Here is a 22,470-nt window from a genome sequence, read left to right as displayed (position 1 = left end):
TAAACCTCGCGTAAAGAGTTGTTTTAGGACTTACTTCAAGTCCAAACCCTGCATTGTGTTGGAAAGTAGACCTAAAGTAACACGAAGTAGCACTATGCTTTACTTTGTGCTAATTTGCATAAAGGGGACATGCCACGTGTGGTTCACAGAAGTTCCTAGGCAAGCACCCATGGATTTTGAGCTCGTGGCACCGCAAGTTTCCACTGCGGTGCGCTGTGGCGTGAAACATACATGTATTTTTAACCTTAACTTTTCGAAAAATTACTGAAATGATTTACCCCAAAACACAAAAACCATGCTTTCTGGGTGAAGATCTAGATTTATGACAAATTTAGTGTAATTCCGTTAAGTCATTTTTTCTGAATCGCTGTTCAATTTTCCAGTGGAAAATGGCCTGGGAAAAATGTGTTTCAGGACCCCCCTTTTTTCTCTGCCCACAGCTTTAACATTCATCCCAATACGTTCTACAAAGGAGCGGAGGAAGATTAAGCTTTTTTGTGCAACATTTTGTGATGATTTGTCGAACTGCGCCAACGTAATTAGTAAAGTAAAAAATCAATTTCCTATGAAAGTACTATTGATGAGACAGAAGTGGAGTTTTTAGATTTTTTAGATTTGAAACAGAACAAGCTAACCTTTACTTTATTCAGAAAAATGAGTGCATGTAACAACGCATCACATGCAAATAGCTTTCTCCCAAATGTGCTCAAAGAGAGTATAACTTATGGTGAACTCTTTAGGGTAAAAATAATATGCACTACAGATCAGGAATATGGTAAAATAGGAAATGAGAATCGGAAGATTCGAGTTCAGGGGCTACAGCTGAAAGACACTAAACTCAAAATAGAGGAAGGAATTGAAGTTCAATTGGGAAGATATCTTATTTAAGAACAAAAAGAAGAAACAATTAGAGGGTGACAATTGTAGGTTTATCACCACATTTCACACAAGACATGATAAATTAAGATCCATATTGAGGAAACATGGGTATCTACTGAGAAGTGATTCTTTAATTGGGAGTAAGATACCTAAAAGGCCACATATCATCTTTAGGAGAGCTAGATCTATGAGAGACATACTGGTCAAAAAAGATGTCGGGACCGAAAAACAATCTTGGTGGAAACCTAAGGATAGCTTCATAAAATTTAGCAAAGTGTAAAATGGTGAAAATATGACCGGGACAGTGATCCCAGCCATGAGGAACAAGAAAATTAGCACTTTTAATTGTAAAAGAAAATATGTGATTTACCGGTCCTTGTCCCGAAGCATATGTGGTCAGTGCCACACTATCCATACATAAAAGAGTTCTGCAACATTTAAGAGCTATAAAGAATCTTGATCTTACCTATCTAGTGGCCAGTCACTTCCATGCAGCACACAAAGAAGATGGCAGAGGTTTGAAGTATAGCGTGATAGATGGGATATCAAAGGACATACATAGAGGAAACGGAAAAACAACTGAGAATATTGAAATTCAAGTATAATCAGGCATTGGATAGTAAGGAACCCAGTGATATGAATTGTGATGAATAATTATATCGACATGTATGACTTGAGATGACCTTATAACTTCTATACACATACAAAGTTTAATTGATAGAATTTTATTTCATGATTTATAGTGCTGTTTATATACACTGAGCACTGCTTTGAATTTAATTTTAATGTTAATTTTGTAAAGTTTTTTTCCCCCCAGATCAGTCACCCTTGGGAACTCTCCTGAATGCTGACAGTAATCACTGTGTGTTGGATGAAAGAGCTAACGTATCTGAGGTAATTATAAATTGGGGTCCAATTGTGTATACTGATACTAGTATGAAGTAAAGTTCCATCTTTGCGAAAGAAATAAGTCACATGCCCACTGGGGCGTAATATGTACAATACAGACTATGGAGTAATATGCCCATTGCTTAATGATTAAATTTGTTAAAAATACAGTGAACCAATAATCTCATTATTCCATATGAGGGAAATAATTCATGTTACACAATTTTTTATTATAAAAATACATTTTCCATTTTCATTTTTTGTGAAATGTTGCCCAGAAACTATGTTTGCTGCTTTTACAATAAAGAGGCTGCCTATGGTTTTTATGTTTATGTTGTGTTGCACGTCATGATTATCAAAACTGACACAAGATGGTGTCTTGCATTGTGAACAAGCCTGTTGCTCAGCCGAAACGTGTAGGTGCTTAACACTCAAACTTTGCTTAAATAAATTTCACTTGACACCGCACGTGTGCCGCTTTTTACTGCATTTGTGTGGAGATATATGTATATACACACACACAGCACACATACACACAAAGATTGAGTAAATAGAGGTGTTTCTGATTAACGATTATTGAAAATAATACAGGATTGTTGGTTGACTCTGAAAGCTTTTCGACATATACCAAGCGCAAAAAAAATTTAGTTAGTACTGTATGTGTTTTTTTCAATTTTAAGTTAACTAGATATTTCTCTAGAACAAAAATGGTTTATTGAGGGTTCGGCTAAAGAACGTTGTGGAGTACAAGTGATCTTAGCAGTGGCAGAAGTAATTTGAACACAGGGTATGGTATCTTCAGAGGATCCTTCGAATACTTTGACAAAAAAATGAATGGAAACTAATAGTGGATGCATGCCTATGGTTTGGCATGGTCTTGGCTCAAGGGCTGGATGAGTTGAGAGAATGTGTAACTGTTTATACATCTAAAGCGTAAAGACAGGCAGAATGGAATTAGGAGGTGATTGAAATAAGGGCCAACCTTTGAGCTCGAAACCCTGCTGACCTAATTTTAGTCCGTAACGTTCATACAATAAATAGATCACAAACAATTGGTACCCATCTGATCCATGAGAAGTAGTAGACATTTGACTTCTAAAATAACCAGGATATGAGCTAAGGTGCAGGGGTACATGTTTCATGGACAAAAACCTATTAGCAGATCCACTGCCATACAGAGCAGGAGCCATGCCGTAAGTCGCCTGGGTGGACACTGGCGATATACTTGTGTACAGGACATGCTAACGAGGGATAACGTGTAAAGGGGAATGCAGAAGGGCCTGATTTTGACAGCTATCCACTTGTACGTCAGAAAATATGGGTGGGAAAAACGAAAAGGTAATGCCACATTTGGTGAAGTCATGTCACCAGGGGGGAAGGTAGACAAAACATGAGCAGAGGAACATTGCTGCAAGGTGATAAAATGGTAGCGCTGGCTAACGGAAAGCAGGATTCCATAGACTTTTAAGAAAGCACTGGGCAGGAGAAGAAAGAAGGTGGCAAAGAGGGTAAATGTAGAAAGTGTGTGTGGTAGGACATTACTGTTTTAGGAAAATGATAACGTTTTGAGATGAGTTTACGAACAGTGCAGAGTGTAGAAATACTAAGAACGTCATGGATTAGGATAACAGAGGTATTTGTTGACCTGATTAATATACTGGCAGAGCAGTTCAGCCTTGTCACTGTTTTTGAAAATCATACTAAATGCCCATACGTAAAGTTTATTGTGGAGATTTTCACTAATGAAGGTTATCAAAGAGCATCTGGAAAGCAAATAATGGTGTTCAACCGATATGGCTAGAAATGCAAGACAACATAAGAGTCAGAATGTGCAATTCTGCACCAGCTTGAATAACAGGCATGAAACGCGAGTTACCAATACACTTAAGTAGACTCATTTTGCTATTTGTGAAGGCTTATGTGTTGGCCAAGTGTTCGTAGAAGCTATGTGGTCCTGTGGGGACGTCAACAAGTACTGTGCCTTGGGTAGAAAGACTCAGAGAAGGGACATGCCGCACATCTGAATGACACTGCTGGCTTAGGAAATACTGCTGCAAAGATAAGGGCCCTGCAGTAGATCTTGTCAGCATCATTTCAAAGCGGGTGACGTACCAAAGTAAAATTGCTTGGCTACGTGGTCGAAGGTCTGTCTCTCTGAGCCGAAGGAGGATACGGCTGCTTATGATGCAACAATTACACTGGAGAGTCGCAAGTGGAGCAAGGAAGGGGTTTGACTGGAGTGGAGTCAGTTTGGTGAAGATCTTGTGTGGTGTTAGAGAAGGATACTATCCAGTCCAATGGAGACTACTCAAGTGTGCCCAGTGTGTAAAGGGGGTCAGTGTTCTGCAGGACCCGGCCACAGATCTAGGTGGAGATGAAGCTCTGCCGAGTACCCAGGAGTCAACAGCTGGTCTGACCACAAGAAAGAGCGGACATTCTACAGCGCTGCAGTGATCTAAGGGTGCTGACCCTGCAGTTGCGCATCTGTCCGGAGAGTTGTCCTGAGGGTAAGTGTTAACTTGTGAATTGAAAGAGAGAGAGTAAGTGGCTCAGTGAAAACAACCTTTTGCGTCTGGTGTGGGCATTTTGCGGTTGACTGTTGGGACAGTCGGAGGCCAAAGGGCCATGTTACGACCTTGTATTTGATCTCTGAATAAACCCTGTAATGGTCACACAGCACAACAGCAAAACATTGTGTGTGTTTCTTGAACAAAAAGAATACAGACAAGAAAATATAAGAAGATGCTGGTGACCGTGAAAACTTTTTACTAGCTGCTGCCTCCTTGGTTTCTGAATGTTTTTATTTTCATTGGGATTTCCTTACACGAGAGAATTGTGGTGGGAAACATCCACAGCTCTGTTGCGGTTTACACTACACTAAAGATTTCTAAGCGGGGCAGGTGAAGATTGTGGGACACTAATCTGAGGACATGAAACCATCATCTGTGCTCTCACAAAGCATGCCAAAGAACGCTTGCGTGAATTTAGCAGCAAGAAAGGCAAATTAAAAACCGCAACACACACTTGGGAAGTGCACCAGTGCCCTCTAGTGGATTCATGTATGAGTGCATTCAATTCTAGTGCGATTTTGTTATTCAACAGGATGGCACAAAAGTCGTCTGTTGGCCGTGTATCAAGGAGGGAAATATAGACTAGCAGGGGCGCAGCTTGGTCAGTAAGATTTGGGAGAGAGGGCGACAAATCACGCTGGCATATAGTGTGAAAATACATTATATGACAAGCAGGGCGCTTGAGAGGGGCTTACGAGGCAGTGGAAAGGGAGAGCAGTGCAGATTGGCAGGGGAACAAAGTGAGAGAAACATAATATGTTGTAAAACAATGAACAGGGGAACATCCTTTTTTTTCAACTTTTTTTTTCCGAAAGTCGTGGTTAACGAAAGCGCAACAACGCTTTTTTTAACCACGACTCCGTTTTTTTGTGCCTTAACTACGTATGTTCTGAACAACGAACATGCGTGGTTAAGGTACAAAGAAGTGAGTTGGCGAAGGTAAGTAGTGGGTTTAGGTTTTGGGGAGGGGGTGGGGGGTCAGGGGGTTTTAGGTTTTGGGGTGGGGTTGGGGGGGTGGGGCGTTTTTGGTTTTGGGGAGTGGGTGGGGGGTCAGGGGGTTTTAGGTTTTAGGGTGGGGTTGGGAGGTGGGGTGGTTTTGGGGAGTGGGTGGGGGTCAGGGGGTTTTAGGTTTTAGGGTGGGGTTGGGGGGTGGGGCGTTTTTGGTTTTGGGGAGTGGGTGGTGGGTTAGGGGGTTTTGGGGTGGGGTTGGGGCGTTTTGGGGAGTGGGTGAGGTTCAGGGGGTTTAGGTTTTGGGGTGGGGTTGGGGGGGTGGGGTGAGGTATGTAGGGTGAATGGTGCCTACTGCTAATGATTTTATCAGGAATGCCTTTACAACGAAATATCGTTGTTAAGGCATTCGTGGTAAAATCATTAGTAGTAGCAACGAGGTCGGTGTTCCGACCTCGTTGTTAAGGCAGTAGTTGTTTTTGAAGTCGTTGTTTCGTCGTACAGTCCAATGAACAATGTGTGCATGCATAAATCCTAGGTGAAATCTGACAAACACTTCATCATACCCGACAGAGCACCTGTACCCAACTATTCATACGTAAATACATTTATTAGGGGGTGTATCACCCCAAACAACCCCAGAAGCTATGCCCCCAACCGACTAGATTAATGTTAAATTAACATTTTCTGCTAATTCCCTCAAAATTATCATTTTTGAACAATTCTGCAAGCACAGGAATGAATGACCACCCTCTGAAATAGACGTAACGAGGCAGGAATTCTTACACTATAGTCTTAAGTGCTTCGGTGGCACCAGAATTTTGGTCAACATCATTGGGTAACATTAAGACCATTGAAGAAGGCCTTTACTGCTAATGCTGCACCACTCTTTTAAGAGTGAATCTGAAACTCTTGTGATGTTCCTTCTTAAAAGACCTTTGTCTGCCCACATTTGGAAATAGCTGACACAGTGTGTGTCTAGAGAAATGCGAGCCAACAAATTCATTGGGCGAGCAAAGGGCCTGGCTTGGATTTTAAAGCCTTGCCTTAAAAATGTTTGCTATGTAAATCATCCAACAAATATCACATAAAATAGGATAGTCTCATCAAAATTCAAAAAGGTGTATTTCTTTAACATGTGGAAGCTTGGTCATTAAAATGTCACTTTACAGCACGGCAGAGGTAAGCACTTATTAAGAGTGTTTAAACGTAAACCACTGGTGAATAGAGACGGGATCTACAGAGCAACTGTGTCAAGAATTACTCCAGTAAACTGACTTCTCTGTGTCCAGAATTACTCCAATAAACTGAATTCTCTGCAACGGTAAAAGATAGAATTTGTGCTCTTTGATTAAGTAACCTAAGGAGGACAGTAATATTACTTTTGTTCGTAGGGGGCCTGAAACTAGCCGCAGAAAGCCCGCTTTCAGTGGACATTTGTCAAGGTATGGGAATAGGATTATTCCTGACTCCGTAGCCTTTGGCTACTTTCGCGCTATACTAATATCTCTTACATACACATGAAGATGTGCTGCAACCATCAGCATCACCTCTGTAAAACCCCAAAGGGGCCAATGTAAGTCTGAAGGGTGGCAACAGTAAATTGAACTGCAGGAAATGCACATTACATTATGTGTCCTGCAGTTCAAGGGCACCACCCAGCTCTCCAGGTCCAAGGCCTGCAGAATCTGAGCATGTGTCATCGTTCTGAACTTCTCCCTGTTAGTACCAGTTCATTCGCCCGTTTGGGGAGCAACAGCATCACTTCTTTCGACAGAATTGTGGCATGATCCAACGATGCCTTGGAGTAAACTAGGGGTATGTGAGGAGGTGTACCCAGCAACAGAGGGGTGCAACCAACTAAGATAAATAAGTAAATGTTAGATTCTGATGCCTACCACAGTTAGTATAACATTGCAGGGTGAACTAAATAGGTTTAGCTGCATTGCATGACAAGGAAAACTAGGAGTGCTGCTGCTTCCTTTTGAACTTCCTCTGCCAGCACAAAGGTCTGTTTGGATTGCCATACTGGCTAGGAAGTTTGCCACTGGTGATATGCAAAACCCCTCAAGTACCCTCTGGTCTTCTGTACTATTGAGAAAACTATCTTTACATTTCTCCAAGCCTGTATTCTACTTTTTGCCTAAACCATTCAAATGGCATGCACATTAGGGAACTCTGGGCATTCCGTGAGAACTCACTGAAACACACCCAGGCATGTGATCTAGGAATGATCTTGCATCCCATAGCATAGCATAGCATACCGTCCACAGTGCCTTGTAAACAATGTTGAACATACTATGCAGCATCCTGACCATCATGTACTGTTTCTGCAAAGGCACTGAGCACGTCCTCTTGCAAGACCAGCATTATCTATCGTGCCATGTCCAAAAGGGCATGGGTTTAAAACCCAGGAGGCAAATTGCATTCAGAAAGTATAGTGCTAAGATTTCTGAATAGAAGACTTTTTTTACCCATGGTGTTGATTCGCTATGATTTTCTGACTGGTGAAGGAGGAGGAAAATGATTTGAAGAGGAGGCTTGCATTAAAAGGCATCCTGGGGTTGGATTTTGTGTCAAAAATTTAGGAACATCTTGAGCTGGACTTTAATATCTCACTATGAGGCAACCCGTGCCAGAGCAAAAAATGGGCTTGACCTAGCAACCAGGACCGCGTCAGTCAGGACATTGTTAAAAGGCAATAAGGGGCCAAAAGTCACTAGCCCATGTTGTAAAAATTCCATTATGAGGTTAGCATGAGTCTCATCTGTGAAGATGAGTCCACAGCCCTACTACCGCAAAGAAGGAACTAAAAGATGCCCTAAAGGCAAAAGCAGGGTGGACGGGAGAGGTATACTTTTTTTTATTTTTTATTTATTAATTTATTTTTTACAAATCCAGATCTAGGTCTGTATCCGTGTGATGAGTTTAAACCAAATGTTCTGCCTCCTTAGGGTCATCCTGATCATGTGGAACATGTTAGAGGCCTCCTCGAACACCATCTAAATCTGACCCAAAAATGGCATTCAATTTCCGAAAGTAGGGTTGCCAAGGCAGGGAGACTTAAGTAGAGACCTCATTATCCCCCACATTTGCTTTGACAAACATCAGCATACAGCGATGGCTCCTTTATGTGTCTGTGTCCTCAGTTCGGTGTTAGGACGAAGTCACAATAGAGCTTTAGTCTACTGCACCAACTACTGGTAAAGAGGATCTATGGCAAGAATTTCCGAATCTGGTAAAGTGCCTATGGTGATGCACACGGTGTGGAATGAGCAGTTAGAAGTATGCATCAGAAATGCCCAATGCCTTTCCGTCAAAAGTGCGGGAAGATGCCAGTCCTTTACCTACACAGTAACGGAAACTGCAGCCAACTGCACTGATGCACCTCCCTCACAGAAGTACATAAAATATTGGGGGTTGAAACTCAAGAGCAGGTGTTTGTAAAATCCATTCAGACATTACCAAGTGGTAAGTATCTTAAAAAGTTTGGGAAAGGCCGCCATTACTGTGGGTGTTATGCCCCCCCCCCCACCCGCCACCCCCATTACTTGTTAGGTTTTTAATTTCATACTAATGGGGGAGGGGAGGATAACACCCACATTTAAGAAAGGTAAACGGACTATTGTTCCAAAATCCTAATATGCAGGGGTTTAAGGGCCCAGGAAATTCTGGGTTTCGGATCTGATAATAATTGAAGAGGACATTGAAACAGGTCCCTATCGGGCCTTATATTCGTGTCCTTAACGTGGATGTCAAAAACACAGTTTGATTTCTTAACAATTAATGTAAAAAAACCTTAAGGTGATCCATGCCAGCAAAGTAGCGTCTGTTTACTTTTCATGTTTTATGTAAATTTGCATTCCCTAAGCATGTTTGCTATTTCCAGGATGCTGTGCTTCTGTTTTTTTGTGTAGCTCTTCTATAGTGCATCCCTTGAAATGAGGTGCCTCTGGGAGCATATAACGGGCCATGATTGAGCACTCTGGAGTTGAGGCTGACAGTGCATGTCAGTGTGTCAAAAAAGTATTTAAAATACATGGGCACACTATCCTTGGCTTATCAGCAGAAAGCACAGTGCAATGGTCAAGTATTCCAGTTGCAGTTGTGATTCTGTGCAATGTGTGTGTGAAGAAGGTAAACAGTTGTCAAAATATTGACAAGGCAAAAGTGAAGCAAAATGCAGTGCTTACAGGTGAGTGGGTGTGATGGGAGACACTGAAAAGAGTGCTGAAGAGGAAATAGATGAACTGTAAGATGTACAGATGTGGAGAGAAAAAGAGCACAAATGTCTACAAAGAGTGAACATAACAGGAGTAAATGGGACATCCTGAAGACCACTACTGCTTCTAAAGGCCTCAGTAATTATTAATTCACAGCTTCATAATTTCAGAATTTAAACATTTTCACTATGGATTATTTACAACTCAATCATTGTTGTTAATCATTTATCTAAAACAGCTAACAACCAATGACAAAGCCAACAGTACTGGATGGTTATAGGCCTCTATATCAGTTGTTGTGTTACATCTCAGGATGAAATAATGGAAAGCTCAGGGAGGAACTAAAATACTGGTCAGGTGCAGCACCACAGGAATCGCAGGAAGTTACTTTTCACGTTTAAGACATACCTTTAATTACATAGGTCATGGCCCTTTTACAACCCCTTCCCCAAAACTTCTCTCATCACACTTAAACCCCTGCTAATAAAGATCCTTGGCTGCGTGGGGTCTATTACTCAAATGCACACTTAAATGAAGACTATGGGTACCAACCCAGCTAGCTGGATGCGTTGGGGCTTTGAATGAAACCGATCAAGTACGATTTGTCCAAGAACAGATACTTCATAATAAGACACTTTCAAAATATTAAAATAAACTGATCCGGTGAGCTGGAATTTTTGTGATTAACACACTAAAGTGCTTGATGTTGATGGCTAAATATGAGCTACACGAATCTTCAAACAGACCGTCCACCTATAATGGGAGATGTTTGATGGATGTATTCTCAGTTATCTAATGCACATAGTAAAAGCAAGTTTTAAATCCCTAACTCCTCATTTTAACGGACTTGATGTCAGGGGTTTGCAATCATTGGTCCACTGTAGACGTTTTGACCCGATTTGATCGCAGGAGTTCACAAGGTGTCTCCACTTGTTCAACACACATATAAATGAAGACGGGAGTCTGAGCCTCCCGCGGCCAAGATCTTGAATCCCACGACTCCAAATGTACTAAAACATCTGGTAAGGCATGAACGGTTTTAGAAAAACGGCGGCACTGTTTTAAGCATCGGGCCGCTGCGGGTTGAGAAGCCCACGATTTTAGGGCCCGAGTTAGTGTTCAAACACCGGCTGCAGTCACTGCTGGCCTACAGGTGTACAAACCAAAAGAAAGAGGGGCAACATGCAGATTCAGCTAGCAGAAATAATTTGGAATATCGTATAGGAATCCGAGCAAAACATTAAAACATGTCCTCCAAGTCAGAATTACTTTGTCCGAGTGTTCATTCCTGCAAAGAAGCGAGATACATTATTTGCAGGAATTAAATGACCGGGAGCAGCCAGACATTGCGAGTGGGGCTGCGGCATGTCGACTACACAATACCCACGAGAGGGCGCCAAAATTCAACGTTTGATTCCACTGCGAGGGGTTTATTTTTCGCTGCTGGTTTCGTCGCAAAAGACATCAACTCCAATCAATTTAATATTGCACCTTTTATGATAAAAAAAAAGTGTTTATAGCATGTTTCTTTGTCGAGACTTTTTGCTCTATAAATAATAAGCTTAATTTTTCTGCGACTCGAAGGTCTGTGTAGCGCCTCCTCTCTTCTCCCAATCCCGCTACGCTGGCCTCCAAGGCCCAGTCTCGTTCTTCTAAGAAAGCTGAATGGTTCCCAACATGAATTCACTGACCCGGCATTAGGGACGAGGAGAAACAATGACTTACTACGTGTATCACGCGGGATGAGGGAATGTGTCACCTTCACTGGAGGTCTCTAATGTACTGTCAAGTGTATTCAGCGACAAGAACACGCCCTCTCAGACAAGGCACTGCAGGCCTATCTGCTGCTGACCTACAACGGGGAGAAAAGGACAAGGTGGGCGATGTCACGGAGCATTTGACTTCTCACTGTGCCAGTCACAGACCAGAGATAGACACTTAAGAGTAACAGATGCCATGTAGAACCCAAAGCGGCATCACCGCCCTCTTACTGACGCCTTTAACTGCCCAAGTCTGCACCACCGGTTGTGTGCACGACCTGTGAAACGCTCTCGATCACTACCAGCTGCGAGGCTGAAGGCCTAACAATGCTGCTTAACTCACCGCACTTCTCGTTAAAGTTTGCTGTTTTCGTTTCATCTCGTGGTCTCTGCTCCCGCAGCGCAGTACAGCGCCAACCCTAGGGATCTTCGGCATAGCTCCAAGCAGCTGTCGGCTGGGGGTGGCACAGGAGGTAGGATGGCGAAAACCAGCCTCGGCTTTTGTCCATGCTGGACTAATCCCCACTGGTTGGTTAAAGGGACACTTACCGGTTGGTAACAGGGTTTAGGATGTGTCCCGGTAGTCATAGACTCACCTCCCCCCAAACCCACCTAAGTAAAATAGGTGTGTCCTGTAAATGGACATTTATTTTAAACCAGCGTTTCCGAACGATGCTTAATTCTGTGTCTGGCATTGCTTATGTCTGGCTTCGGAGCAGAATACACAACTTTTACTGCCTGGCTACTTTTGAGAGCCTGAACAAATGATCTCTTGCACAAGGTTGGCCAGCTAAAATGAATACAAATCTTCTCTCTGATGGGGTGTGGACCCTGATCAGACCCTGGGACTGGAAAAAGGGCTAGCACTTCTGATAGTTGCAATGTAATGGCGAACATGAGCCAGAAGAGTGCCACCCTGGACGTTCAGATACACACTACTCCTTCCTTCTAGGTGGGATAAAGTACTCCTCGACTGTGCCCTGTAGTTCCTTACTGCCTGAACGCTTGTCTGCCATCCAGAAGCATCCCCAGCGAACGGAGAAAAGAGGCTTTAAAAATAAAAACAAATGATCCAGAGAGAAGTGTTAAAAAGGACCATGAGAGCAAAGCGCAGTACAGTTTCCCTATAAGATGCTGTTCTCGTTTCCTATTGGATATGAAAAAGTATGCTAAAGCATAAGAATCTAAATACGAGAAACGTGGCAAAGGCTCTGGGAGCAGCATATCTATGAAGCTACGCAGCAATCAGGCTTCCTACTCTTCATCTACTAGGACAAATGACCAAGAAGTATGAAAAATCAAATACAAATATGTTAGAACATCTTATCTTTGGACTCTAAACAGGAACAACGTTTTGGACAAACGTATATCATAAGTAGCATTAATGTTACGTTTTGAGGCGAGTGTTTAAAGATTTGTACTTAATATTGATTTTTATTATCTTAATATCTCCAACCTGTGGTTCTTGCATGACTGGCCATCCTGATGATGACCAGAAAATAACAAGGAGAGGCCAAAACACATTGTTTGATACAAATTGGGAAAATACATTAAAAAACAAAGACGTCGTTTTTATGCAAAGTAAGACAGTACAATGAGTTCCTCTCTTTTTATAAACATACCCCCACCAAACATTTGGGATGAATGTATTTGTGTTGTGCCACAAAAGAATCTGCAAGGACTCGTTGGGGACTTTTTGGTGCCTTTTGTAAATAGGATCTTTTAAGGTTTGATTTTTCCAGTAAGCATTGAGTAAAGCGTGACAGTGACGACATATGACCATAGCCATCTTGCAGGGTTCCGGACGAAGGAGTGACATACAACTTTGAATTACAAAAAAGTGTTTATCAATGAAAAACAAGACAATTGGATGGGTCTTGCTCTTTAAGTAATGGGTGTGACATTTATCTTCAGAACAGAACAACCTAAAGCCCGTAATGATTCATATGCCTACAGTTCTCATGGTTAGGGGGCCCATCTTAAGGTTCTAAACTGGCTTCCTGTTAAGAAAAGGATGACCTTTAGGGCAAAGTATTTTGGCACAGAGCTATCTCACCACATACATCATTAACAAACCCTTAAGTGTCCTTCCAATTCAACACAATTACATTTTACTATTCCTCGTAACAGGAAATCCACAGCTGGAGGCAGATCTCTCTTGGGTGGGTCAAAAGTTGGAATAACCTTCATAATAAGTCATTCTTCTTTTAGTAAGGCACACAGGACTCTCCATTTCGCCAAGCAACCAATTAACTTCATGTAGGATTATTTTATAGTGTTGCTATGCTCAGCGCCAAGATGTCATTGTTGGTGAATATGGAAAATGTCACTTACCCAGTGTACATCTGTTCGTGGCATGAGACGCTGCATATTCACATGCTGTGCACATCCCGCCATCTAGTGTTGGGCTCGGAGTGTTACAAGTTGTTTTTCTTCGAAGAAGTCTTTTCGAGTCACGAGATAGAGGGACTCCTCCCCTTTCGGCTCCATTGCGCATGGGCGTCGACTCCATCTTAGATTGTTTTCCCCGCAGAGGGTGAGGTAGGAGTTGTGTATATAGTAATAGTGCCCATGCAATGGAGTAAGTATGTATGTACATAATGTGACTAAAAGTGATATATTTACAAATTTACAAATGTACAAGTTTAATTTTTTGTCAACTTAAAACGGCTACAGCCTCCCGGGGAGGTGGAAGGGCGCATGTGAATCTGCAGCGTCTCATGCCACGAACAGAAGTACACTGGGTAAGAGACATTTTCCGTTCGATGGTATGTGCAGCTGCAGATACACATACTGTGCATAGACTAGTAAGCAGTTATCTCCCCAAAAGCGGTGGTTTAGCCTGTAGGAGTTGAAGTTGTTTGAAATAATGTCCTTAATACTGCTTGTCCTACTGTGGCTTGCTGTGTTGTTAACACATCCACGCAGTAATGCTTGGTAAATGTATGAGGCGTAGACCATGTGGCTGCCTTACAGATTTCAGTCATTGGTATGTTTCCTAGAAAGGCCATGGTGGCACCCTTCTTTCTAGTGGAGTGTGCCTTTGGTGTAATAGGCAGTTCTCTTTTTGCTTTTATATAACAGGTTTGAATACATTTAACTATCCATCTGGCAATGCCTTGTTTGGATATTGGATTCCCTGTATGAGGTTTTTGGAAAGCAACAAACAATTGTTTTGTTTTGCGAATTTGTTTGGTTCTATCAATGTAGTACATTAGTGCCCTTTTGATGTCTAATGTATGTAATGCTCTCTCAGCTACAGAATCTGGTTCTGGGAAGAACACTGGGAGTTCCACTGTTTGATTTAAGTGGAACAGTGATATGACTTTAGGTAAGAATTTAGGATTTGTGCGTAGAACTACTTTATGTTTGTGTATCTGTATAAAGGGTTCTTGTATGGTAAAGGCTTGTATTTCACTTACTCTTCTGAGAGATGTGATAGCTATTAGAAAGGCTACTTTCCATGTTAAGTACTGTATCTCACATGAGTGCATGGGTTCAAATGGTGGACCCATGAGTCGTGTTAATACAATGTTGAGGTTCCACGAAGGAACTGGTGGTGTTCTTGGTGGGATAATCCTTTTTAGACCCTCCATAAATGCTTTTATGACTGGGATTCTGAATAATGAAGTTGAATGCGTAATTTGCAGATAAGCCGAAATTGCTGTGAGATGTATTTTAATGGAGGAAAAAGCTAACTTGGACTTTTGTAAGTGTAGTAGGTTACTTACGATGTTTTTTGCAGATGCGTGTAATGGTTGGATTTGATTATTATGGCAGTAATAAACAAACCTTTTCCACTTATTTGCGTAGCAATGTCTTGTGGTTGGTTTCCTAGCCTGTTTTATGACCTCCATGCATTCTTGTGTAAGGTCTAGATGTCCGAATTCTAAGATTTCAGGAGCCAAATCGCTAGATTTAGTGATGCTGGATTCGGGTGTCTGATCTGTTGTTTGTGTTGAGTTAACAGATCTGGTCTGTTTGGCAGTTTGATATGAGGCACTACTGACAGGTCTAGTAGTGTTGTGTACCAAGGTTGTCATGCCCAAGTTGGTGCCATCAGTATTAGTTTGAGTTTGTTTTGACTCAATTTGTTTACTAGATACGGAAGGAGTGGGAGAGGGGGAAAAGCGTATGCAAATATCCCTGACCAACTCATCCATAACGCATTGCCTTGAGAGCGAGGCTGTGGGTACCTGGATGCGAAGTTTTGGCATTTTGCGTTTTCTTTTGTTGCGAATAGGTCTATTTGCGGTGTTCCCCATCTTTGGAAGTAAGTTTGTAGTATCTGGGGATGAATTTCCCATTCGTGGATCTGTTGGTGATCCAGAGAGAGATTGTCGGCTAACTGGTTTTGAATTCCTGGTATGAATTGCGCTATTAGGCGAATGTGGTTGTGAATCGCCCAATGCCATATCTTTTGAGCTAAGAGACACAATTGTGTCGAGTGTGTCCCTCCCTGTTTGTTCAGATAATACATTGTTGTCATGTTGTCTGTTTTGACAAGAATGTGTTTGTGGGTTATTAGTGGTTGAAATGCTTTCAATGCTAGAAATACTGCTAGTAGTTCTAAGTGATTTATATGAAGTTGTTTTTGTTGAGTGTCCCATTGTCCCTGGATGCTGTGTTGGTTGAGGTGTGCTCCCCACCCTATCATGGAAGCATCTGTTGTGATCACGTATTGAGGCACTGGGTCTTGGAAAGGCCGCCCTTGGTTTAAATTTATGGTATTCCACCATTGAAGCGAGGTGTATGTTTGGCGGTCTATCAACACTAGATCTTGAAGTTGACCCTGTGCTTGTGACCATTGTGATGCTAGGCACTGTTGTAAGGGCCGCATGTGTAATCTTGCGTTTGGGACAATGGCTATGCATGAGGACATCATGCCTAGTAGTTTCATCACTAATTTTACCTGGAACCTTTGGTTTGGGTGCATGGCCTGTATTACGTTTTGGAATGCCTGTACCCTTTGTGGACTTGGAGTGGCAATCCCTTTTTTTGTGTTGATTGTTGCTCCTAAGTACTGTTGTATTTGACACGGCTGTAGGTGTGATTTTTGGTAGTTGAGAGAGAACCCTAGCTTGTGAAGGGTTTCTATAACGTTGTTTGTGTGTTGAGAACACCGTTCTTGCGTATTGGTTTTGATTAACCAATCGTCCAGATACAGGAACACATGTATTTGCTGTCTTCTGATATGGGCTGCCACTACGGCAAGGCATTTTGTAAAGACTCTTGGCGCTGTTGTTATCCCGAATGGCAACACTTTGAACTGGTAATGTACCCCTTGGATTACAAACCTTAAGTATTTTCTGTGGGAAGGATGTATGGGTATATGGAAATACGCATCCTTGAGGTCTAATGTTGTCATGTAGTCTTGTTGTTTGAGCAAGGGGATTACGTCTTGAAGTGTCACCATGTGAAAGTGATCTGATTTGATGTAAAGATTTAGTGTTCTGAGATCTAAGATGGGTTTTAGAGTTTTGTCTTTTTTGGGTATATGAAAGTACAGGGAGTAAACACCCTTTCCTTTCTGATGATTGGGTACTAGTTCTATTGCATCTTTTTGCAACAACGCTTGGACCTCCAGCTGTAATAGATCCATGTGTTGTTTGGACATTTTGTGTGTTTTGGGTGGCACACATGGTGGAAATTGTAGGAATTCTATGCAATAACCATGTTGGATAATGGCTAGAACCCACGTGTCTGTTGTTATTTCCTCCCAGTTTTGGTAAAACTCTGTTAGTCTCCCCCCCACTGGTGTCATGTGTTGGGGATTTGTGACACTGAAGTCACTGTTTATTTTGAGTGGTCTTGGGACTTTCCCCTAGTTTTAGGAAACTGTCCACCTCTGTATTGTCCGCGAAAACTTCCTCTCTGATACTGGCTCTGGTATGTGGGTCTGGTTTGTGAGGTTGAGGGTTCTGTGGTTTGTCCCCGAAACCCCCCTCTAAATGGTGATTTCCAAAATGTGCCTCTGCCCCGTGGGGAGTAGAGCACGCCCATGGCCTTGGCCATATCTGTGTCCTTTTTAAGTTTCTCGATAGCAGTGTCCACCTCCGGCCCAAACAACTGCTGTCCGTTAAAAGGCATATTAAGCACCGCCTGTTGAATTTCGGGCTTGAATCCTGAGTTGCGTAGCCATGCGTGTCTCCGTATGGTGACCGATGTATTTACAGTCCTTGCAGCTTTGTCTGCTGCATCCATTGCCGACCGTATCTGGTTATTAGAGATACTTTGGCCCTCTTCCACCACCTGTTGTGCACGCTTTTGAAACTCTTTGGGTAGATGTTCTATGAAGTGTTGCATTTCGTCCCAATGAGCTCCATCATATCTCGATAGCAAGGCCTGTGAATTGGCAATGCGCCATTGGTTGGCTGCTTGTGCCGCAACTTTTTTCCTTGCTGCGTCAAACTTGCGCCTTTCCTTGTGGGGTGGTGGTGCATCTCCCGAGGTGTGTGAGTTCGCCCTTTTGCGAGCTGCCCCTACTACCACTGAGTCCGGTGTCAATTGCTGCGAGATGTACACAGGGTCTGTTGGGGGAGGTTTGTACTTTTTCTCCACCCTAGGAGTGATGGCCCTGCCTTTCACAGGCTCTTGAAATACTTGCTTTGCTGGTTTCAACATTCCTGGTAACATAGGAAGACTCTGGTACTGACTATGTGTGGACGACAGAGTAGTAAACAAAAAGTCATCTTCAATTGGTTCTGCGTGCAGGGTGACATTATGAAATGCGGCTGCTCTCGACACCACCTGTGTGTAAGCAATACTGTCTTCAGGTGGTGATGGTCTTGCTGGATAACTGTTGGGACTGTTGTCTGATACAGGCACATCATTAAGATCCCATGCATCAGGATCATCTTGGCTCATCCCTGTGTGCGTTGGAGACTGCATCATCGGTGGGGTAGCCATTGGTGATGGTTGTGGTGAGCGGTGTGGTGATGGTGGCGGAGTTACTTGTTTTGCCACCTTTGCCTGTGGTTGCTTGTCTTTTTCTTGGAAAGCAAGTTTTCTTTTCATTCGGATAGGAGGGAGCGTTCTGATTTTCCCTGTCTCCTTTTGAATGTGGAGACTTCTCTGTGTGTAATCTGGCTCCCCTGCTTCTAGCTCCTGTCTGAATCTGTGTCCTTGCATTTGTGTAGACAGGCCTTGTTCCTCGGTGTAGGAACTTGGTTTCGTCTCCGAAGCCGGATGTTTCGGTATTGAAACCTTTTCAACCGTCTTTTTCGGCTCTGAAGACACTTTTTTGGCTTTCGGTGTTCCGATATCTCGGTGCCGACTTATTTCGGTGCCGGTATCTCAATGTCGAGATTGCTCTGACCCGGTGTCGAGTCTGTTCTGTGCCGGTATCTCGACCGGAGTCGGATGACTTCGACACATGTGTGCCCTGTTTCGGTGCCGATGGACCGTCACCTAATTTTCGGGTTAAGCCATGGCCTGTCGGCAGTGGCGTCCCCTGGGCTTTAATGTATTTTCCGTGAGTCTTGGCCAGGGGTGTTTTACTCACGGTTTTCGGCGTCTGTTCGGTTTCGGCCTCGTCCGAGTCAGCAATGGAGAAGGTTTCTTCTTCCTCCAAGTTTTGGTGTTCTGACGGCGCCGACGGCATTTGAAGTCTTCCTGCTCTCCGGTCCCTTAGCGTTTTCCTCGACCGAAACGCTCAACAGGTCTCACAGGTATCCTCTTTGTGTTCGGGAGACAAACACAAATTACAGACCAAATGCTGATCTATGTAAGGATACTTGTTGTGGCATTCGGGGCAGAAGCGGAATGGGGTCCGTTCCATTAGCCTTGAAGACGCATGTGGTCGGGCCGACCAGGCCCCGCCGGGGAATCGAAACCCCGAAGGGCCACCAGAGCTCTTCAAAATTCGGAGTCGATCTGCGTTAACTAACCCGATACCGAACGAAAACAATACCGTCGAATTTTCTGAGATTTAACTAACTTTCCGAACCGAAACACGGAGCGAAGAGGAACACGTCCGAACCCGATGGCGGAAAGAAAACAATCTAAGATGGAGTCGACGCCCATGCGCAATGGAGCCGAAAGGGGAGGAGTCCCTCGATCTCGTGACTCGAAAAGACTTCTCCGAAGAAAAACTACTTGTAACACTCCGAGCCCAACACGAGATGGCGGGATGTGCACAGCATGTGTATCTGCAGCTACACATGCTATATATATATATATATATATATATATATATATATATATATATATATATATATATTAGCAACACAAAGATGAGAATTCAAGCTGTGACCCAGCGTGGCAGGAACCCTCACCGTGCATAATATTCGTGAACACCATTCATTGCTTCTTGTGAACTTCCAGAATCTCTGAACTATCATCCTTTGTTACACATGACCGACCGCAGCACCAACAGAAGGAGGAGAGGCGCTGGCACAATGAAACCCTGACTACAAGTGACCACGATTCAGACACAGTCTGTGCAGTGCCACTGTCGTGAGGTATATTCGGGCCACAGACAAACCCTACAGCAACTGGTAGGAAAATAGATAAATGACATTTCAGGTTTCCAGAGCCAATATACCAGACTTCAAGGCTCCAAGTCCCTCGGTACCCCTGGAACACTAGAACATCTCATTCAATCACAAAGGTCAGAGCTTAACAGAAACACCAGGTTCCTATTGCTACTGCTTCAAGCAAACACGGTTGCAACCAATCCTACATTCCAATGCGCTTTTTAATTTCTTCCGAAAATAGATAGTGATTTTCTTGCTCTGCCATGCAATGGTTGAACAGCGCTGATTTATGTGAATCAGTCACTGTGAAACTGCAGGGACAGTGATGATATACACTAGAATGGATAATACAAGCATACTATCTGGCTGCATATGATATATATGTATATCATGCAGCCAGCCATGTTGCTCATACTGTCCTTTCTAGTGTGTACCGTCGCTCCCCATGCAGTGTCACAATGACTGATCCAGCCGTGCCTCTAAAAGTTCCACCACCAGCCTCCCAGACACAATGAGATGAAGGCACCCTTACCATCCTGGAAGACCCTCTCCACGTTCAGCCCATAAGTGGCGCAGGTCTCATAGTAAGTGCATCGCTTGAGGTCATTGGACATCTTCCTGGCTCGTCCATCATCAATCACCCGTGGGTTACTGGAGCTGATGGCATCTGTAACAACAGGGGGAAGAGAGAACAGAGATATGAGTTGCAAGAAATGTCATCAGTCCACATGACCCCAACCTCATTTGTGCCTTTGAGGTCACCAGCGAAAACCCAAAGAGGCTTGCCAGAGATAAAAATGCTTGGCGGACCAAATCCTTAGACAACCAAAAGTGATGGACAGATTTTGTTGCCTTGAGGTCTGAAAGACATTGGATGCCACTGCTTCCTACACAGCAGCAGGGAGGGATCCAAAGATTAAACAGAACCAAATTCGTTTTGTAAAGCGCACAGCTACCCATTTAGGGTTTCCCGGTGCAAGGCCAGCTCGACAGTGACCGCATAACCCAAGACTAGAACAGCCACGTCTATAGTTTCTCAATAGGAATGATGTTGTAGGGTTCTGGGCATGTGGTGGGCAGGAAAAGCCACTTGTGGCAAAGGGTGATCCCTACTATAGGGCTGAGGTACTTCACTTCAGCAGCAGTGAGCCGATTATCCCACTTGCTGCTGACAGGAGGTGTGAGGAGGTTGTCTGCACTTGAAGGACAGCAACAATATTCAACCCTACCAATTTAATTAGGTTAATGGAAGGGGCATAGAAAATCTATCGGGCAAGCAGTGTTTCACGTATATGAGTTTCTCTGGGGAGGTACCTCTTGAAGGCATTAAATGGACACAAAACTGGAAATAGAGTCAAAATGACAGCATCAGAGTTTTCAGTCACCCCTACTAATGAGCCCTAGCCTGCTTATGCATCTCCCTCTGAATACACTGCAGTAAAACCTCCCCATATCCTACGCCTTCTTCCTCCCCTCTTCGCCTACCTGCACATTCTGTAAAGCTCAAAGCTGTTCACCAACTTACCCTGTGTCCCCACCAGTACTGTGGGAATCTCGGTGGTGTTACGGTAATTGACCATCCGGCTGTAGTAGTGATAGACTGTCTGGAAGCTGTTCTCATCCTCCAAGCTAAAGACGAATATTACTGCATCAACCCACATGGCGAACTGTGGCACCACAAAAGGAAAACAAAACAACCAGGTTATACACTTTCATAGAAGACTTTAGAGCAGGACCCTGCTTACCCAGACTCCACTGCACCTGCAACTCTGCACATGAACTCCACAGCAAAGCCTACCAAACCGCGCCAAGGAGGGGAGTAGGACAGCAGACCGGCAGCAACGGGTACAGGGAGTCAGACTGATCCCACAATTTTTAAGTAACAGAGTGTTAGGGCTGCCCTCAGTGATAGGGGGAAAGCAGGAAGTGTTTTATGAGGAAAACGTGAGGGGCTGAAAATAAGGAAGTGAAGATTGAAATCAGTGATCAGCTGGAGAAGAAAGAAGGATGGGCTATTGTTGGGGGGGGGGGGGTGGAAATCATCTGACATAAGCTTCATACCGGACATAGCAATGATGCTACGTAGGGTAAAGCAGTACAAGTTGTCTTAGAGTAAAGCAGAATCCATCACCAGGAGAGCAAACTGTCTTTTAATAGGAAACGCACACAGTGTTATTAGGAAGCGCAGATCGATCTGATGAGATACAGCATAATATACAATTGTGGCTACAGAAGTAGACATTCTGGGGGACAGTCGAGAATATTATGGGGACACGAGGGAAGCATCTGCATGAGTGACACAAGACGTACTACCGAAGGAGCAGGGGGGTCCTAAGAGGAAAGATAATGAAAATGTCACTTACCCAGTGTACATCTGTTCGTGGCATCAGTCGCAGTAGATTCGCATGTTCTGCAATAGCTCGCCATCTGGTGTTGGGCCGGAGTGTTACAAGTTGTTTTTCTTCGAAGAAGTCTTTCGAGTCACGGGACCGAGTGACTCCTCCTTTTGTCTCCATTGCGCATGGGCGTCGACTCCATCTTCGATTGTTTTTCCCCGCAGAGGGTGAGGTAGGAGTTGAATTGTAGTAATAGTGCCCATGCAATGGAGTGACTAAGTATGCACCTATTTAAGGTTGAGATGATACATATATAAATAATTGAAGGTAACTTCCAAACTGCTATAGGCTCCCGGGGAGGCGGGTGGGCACATGCGAATCTACTGCGA

At 43.5% G+C, this 22,470-nt stretch overlaps 1 protein-coding gene across 4 annotated transcripts in view; it reads right to left on the bottom strand.

Moving 5' to 3' along the window:
* Positions 1-22,470, bottom strand: part of AGAP1 (ArfGAP with GTPase domain, ankyrin repeat and PH domain 1) — a 942,320-nt gene that overhangs the window by 517,087 nt on the left and 402,763 nt on the right. For all 4 annotated transcript variants that reach the window (XM_069225552.1, XM_069225553.1, XM_069225550.1 and 1 more), the window contains exons 5-6: positions 21,271-21,412; positions 20,278-20,412 (exon numbers count right to left, since the gene is read on the bottom strand). In XM_069225552.1, the coding sequence (XP_069081653.1) occupies positions 20,278-20,412; positions 21,271-21,412 (277 nt within the window). The remainder of the gene's footprint in view (positions 1-20,277; positions 20,413-21,270; positions 21,413-22,470) is intronic.

This window comes from Pleurodeles waltl, chromosome 3_1, assembly GCF_031143425.1.
Source record: "Pleurodeles waltl isolate 20211129_DDA chromosome 3_1, aPleWal1.hap1.20221129, whole genome shotgun sequence".
NCBI lineage: Eukaryota > Metazoa > Chordata > Amphibia > Caudata > Salamandridae > Pleurodeles > Pleurodeles waltl.
This window is presented reverse-complemented; position numbering and strand designations above follow the sequence as displayed.